Source organism: Apium graveolens, chromosome 9, assembly GCF_009905375.1.
Source record: "Apium graveolens cultivar Ventura chromosome 9, ASM990537v1, whole genome shotgun sequence".
Lineage (NCBI taxonomy): Eukaryota > Viridiplantae > Streptophyta > Magnoliopsida > Apiales > Apiaceae > Apium > Apium graveolens.
Window position 1 is genome coordinate 147,981,904 of NC_133655.1, and position 4,807 is coordinate 147,986,710.

General features: G+C 35.4%; 1 protein-coding gene across 1 annotated transcript; it reads right to left on the reverse strand.

Moving 5' to 3' along the window:
• Positions 1-1,387: 1,387 nt before the first annotated feature.
• Positions 1,388-3,431, reverse strand: LOC141684818 (cyclin-D3-3-like). The gene is made up of 4 exons (XM_074489947.1): positions 2,664-3,431; positions 2,232-2,433; positions 1,962-2,092; positions 1,388-1,886 (listed from the first exon to the last, which is right to left on the reverse strand). Exons 1-4 carry the CDS (start codon positions 3,141-3,143, stop codon positions 1,605-1,607), a joined length of 1,095 nt encoding a protein of 364 aa, XP_074346048.1. The 5' UTR covers positions 3,144-3,431; the 3' UTR covers positions 1,388-1,604.
• Between the last annotated feature and the right edge of the window lie 1,376 nt (positions 3,432-4,807).

The following is a 4,807-nucleotide window of genomic DNA, read 5'->3' on the forward strand; positions in this document are numbered from 1 at the left end:
AATTCAAATTATTTTGTGGAGCCCAACTATGTTAGCTACCTAAAATAATAAGAATAGTTCACTTCACCAAAGATCTCATTAGTGATGTATACAATGATTAATAACAAAGTGGATCAACCTAAAAGTAGGGAGAACAAAGCAAAGGTCCTTCTTGGAGACAAACTCAGCCCCACAAGATCAATAGGTACCACTCTGCTCTTAAAGTCAAATGCCAAAACTTATATCACCCTTCACTTTATCTTTACTAGTGAGTCCAAAAATGTTTTTGCATTAAAACAGTCCTCTACGCTTTATATCTTTGCAAGACTTTTCCTCTAGTGATCAATTCAAGCACAGATTTTCTAATATGACCAACTAATGAACAATAGGGCTAGCTACACTACAAAACTAATCCAATATGATCATCTTAGGCCAAGGTCTACTAATAGACTGATTTACGGAGATTTAACATCATGTGCAGTTGCAGGGGATTACGGAAAATAAGCCCCGCAGTCTCAAAATGACAAGTGATGACCAACACTAGGCAGTGAATGTATATATACATATACCGTGCAAACACTAATGATCAAATGAATATATTTAAAATGAGCCAAATGCTCTCTAGAGTGGAGTTTGATGGCTGATGCTGGTCATATAGAACTAAGCCAAGAAATATTTGTGCAACCAAAACAAACATGGAATAATAGTTACAAGGTCCTGCCATATCTACTTGTCAGCAGCTATGGAAAAACCGGACAAATCAGGAGAAGATAAAATGATTTAAGAAAATATTTATACAAACTACCCACTCAGTTCAGTATGGTCTTTAAAATACCAACTTTATTATCCAGAAGATCATTTCATATAGATATCAGAATTTAATCACACAATATGCTTGACCTTTAATAAATCTCTGTTTTCTTCTAGAAGAGCAACAGAAGGGGAAGAGGAGAAAACCATGAAACCCCATGACATCTGATCCTACATTTTACATAATTCAAGGGTCTGTTTTCTTTCAGGATAGTCAAAACAGCAAAAGTCCTAGAAATTGATATATAAATCTAATGGGGGCCGACAGTCTATACCTGCCCATAAGACATACCTTTATCAAATTTAAAACTACAGCTTTCACTTGGTCCCATACCGACCTGGCCACCTGTCTTCTATTTAGACGTACTGAGGTAGAAAATGCATCACTTCACTTGGTTAACAGAAACATAATCAAAGACTAGCAAATGAACCTCTATGGTTCCTAAACATCCTTCTAAGATGCCAAGAACCTAAGGTTTAGACCGATATCAAATCGATTTCCTACAATCAGAATTGCATTTATATCTACTGCCATTGACATCTCAATAGAAAGATGGTATATGAAGAAACATTATCAAAGCAACTAATGCTTCAAATCTTCACCAAATCCATCTTAAATTTAGTCTTCATTCTCAACTAAAGAGCTGAGAAGAACAAAAGACAAATGTTTGCTCTACCACATGTTTTGGCAAGAACCCAATTACACATTATAAGTCATCAGAAATGTATCTAATGAACATGTTCGATAATTAATATGTAAAGAGGGCTAACATAATACCATTGTGAATCTCTAGCCATATGAGGTAATAAATTGATCAAGTAGGGCCACTAAGCACACCAATTGCTGCACGGTTTAGAGGAACCAATCTCATCTGTTGATCAAGAGCTCTCTTCTTATTCAGAGGTTTTGGTGAAGACATAACAGATGATGCCACGGTCCATGAATCATTAGAGCTATCACAGCTGAAATATCCATCAATGACACCATTGGGACTGCTAGGAACATATTCGAACTTGCGTTTGTAATTCCGATATTGATCACGATTACAATCACCGGATGATTCAAGAATGAGGTTGTGGCATTCATCAACTCTTTCCTGCAAGACCAAATTAAACAATCAGATTGAACAGTACAGTGGAGTGCAGGAGACTATTCTGTATTGTAAACAAACCTTGCTAGATTTCAGTATATCCATGAGCTGAGCCTGATATTCCATCGCATTACAAGGATCAACCTCCTTGATAACAAGCGAAACTATTGCAGTAGCTATCACAGAGGGAAGGTAAGAAAGTAACCTGGTATCTGTACATTGTACAATTTCAAGATTACAAACTAAAATGGATAATACAACATTCAAATATACCCACAGCTTGTTCATAATTCTACAATAACCGTACATATTTTGCAAAAACGTAAAATCAGGTGCAAGTGAGAAGCTTACCGGTAATGACAGAAAGAACAATACGCTCGCACCTTCGTAGAAAATCGCAATGTGGGTACATCTTCAATCCAAGCCTCCTTATGATATGATCAATGAATGAAAACTGGGTCACTGGATTCATCTTCCAACCAAGGGCAGAGAGAACCAAAATTTCCATTCTCTGGATACTCTTTGCATCAAACATTAACTTTGACTCATCTACCTAAAACACCCATCAATTGAATCCACATCAAATCGACATTACAAACAAACCAAACGCACCCAATATATCTCGCTTATATAAACCACATTACGATGCACAAAGAAAAACATCAAAATACACACAGAAAGTGGTACAGATTACGACATTGCCCACAACACACAAAAAACATAATACATTACGCATCAAACAATTTATTAGTAATTAAATACAAAATTAAAGGAGAAAAATACCTGAAAATCGACGAGAAGGGGAACTTGGGTCTCCTCAACTTTAGCAGCTAAAGAAAGACAAGCAACAGCAACAAGTTGAATCATCCAAGGCTTATCATTTTGCAACCAAAAGGTAGAGATAAACCTATCAAAGTAATTAACAGCTAAAACAACAGTAAATCCACTAAATCCATAATGAGAACACACTCTTAAAAACCAATCAATCCCCTCTTTTCTAGCTTTCATCAAACACTCATCTTTAAAGTCCAAAGAAACCATCTTTTCTTTAGACAAAAGACAGACAAGTTCATCATCTTCCCAAACCAAATCACACTCTAACAAACACTTATCTTTATCATCAAAAGGCTGGGTTTTTTCATCATTTTCTTGAAAATCTTGAAACCCCAGATCTTGATCAAGACTCTCTTCTTCACAAAAGAGAGAATCTAGAGAAAAGATGGGATTTTGAAGATGGGTTTGATGTTGTTCTAAAGAAACCATCCCTTTGGTTGTATAAATTCAGGGATTTTACTCATTATCTTCTTCAACAACTTAAGAAATACAGAGATGGTCCCATTAACATATCTGAGTATAATGTGTGTGTGTGTCTCTCTCTCTTTCTGTATCTCTCTGAAGAAAATAAAAAAGAGAAAAATGGGGGAGAGATTTATAATAAGAGAGGCTCAACTACAAAGCAAAGCAGCAGATAGAGAGAGCACAGCAGACCCTCATTTCATTTGTTTTCTTTTTGGCTTTTTTTTGGTTAAACTCTCTTCCCTCGTTTGTTGCTCCATTTTTTAGATTATTTGGTGAACGAACGTGATTAAAGCTGGATTATTATGGAAATATAGAAAGTTTGTAGTCACTCCAGTGTGTGTGATTATATTTGGTGTATTAAACTCTCTTCCCTCGTTTGTTGCTCCATTTTTGCAATTTCTTGATCATAAATTATCGAAAATTTGTATAAATGAAACTATTCGAAACAGAAAAATAAACATCCCAGAGTCTTGTCATTCTACGAGAGCAATTATTAAAACTAAAATAATTATAATCATCGATAAATTTTAAAATTTGAAAAAGAACATCAAAATATCCTATTTCCCACTTAATGGCCTTTTGTATCTTGAGATGCATTAAATAATGTGTCGCAAATGATTTTTTAAAAAACATGTTTGATGCTCAGTTTAATATGCCGATGCTGCGTCAAATAACGCATCAAATGCTAAACACCGGTAAAAATATGGTATCAAGCCCGAAAGCCCGTTACAGTAAATAAAATTACATATTAACATAATATGAGACACGAAATTACATTTTTGAAAGGTATTTTGTACTAATTATCCGTAATGGATAGGCCGAGACTAGAGCCGGCCAAACGGTCGGGCTGAGCGTGCCGGACCGAATTTTCGGCGGTCCGGTTCAGGAATCAGGTAGTTTGTGAACGGCCCGTGAAGCTGGACGTGTCGTGCCGCGTCGGGCCGATTTAACAGAATAAGAACCCAGGACCGGCTCGCGAATTAGACAACTCAGGCGGTCCGGCGAATTCTGGCGGATCACGAATAGACGAATTGACGAATAAGGTGTCTGGCGAATTAGGCAAATAACAGTTAACCACTTTGATGTCTTTTTGTTTTTTTTTTGAATTTTTTATGTTTTGTTTTTTACTTTATACAACTAAGATTTTGCATTTTTGTTTCAATTTTACTTTCTTTTTTTTATTTCTGTTTTTATTTTACCTTTTTTATATTGAAAAAGTTTTTCTATTTTTAATACAATTTTAACATTTAACATTTTTAACAATTTACTCGTATTTTTGGTTTTCTTTTAATTTCAGATAAATTACTACTCCCTCTGTCCCTTGATTGATATATATTGGGCCTGATAGGGATAAATAAGTCCTGATTTTATAATTAATGGGCTGCTAGGCCCAATAAGAAGATGTATGATATTCAGACCAGAAAGGTTAAGCCTGATGGACCAGATCAGGCCCAATGGAATAAAGAAGGCCCAAAAGCCCTGATTATTAATTAATTAATAAGGGAGAAATCAGCTATTGAGAAGAGTCCTGATAAGGATATAAATCCTTATAGATTAGCCTCAAGGGGACCTAAAAGGATAAGGAATTAGTTTCCTACTATCTAGGACTCCAAAGTCCATTCTAATTA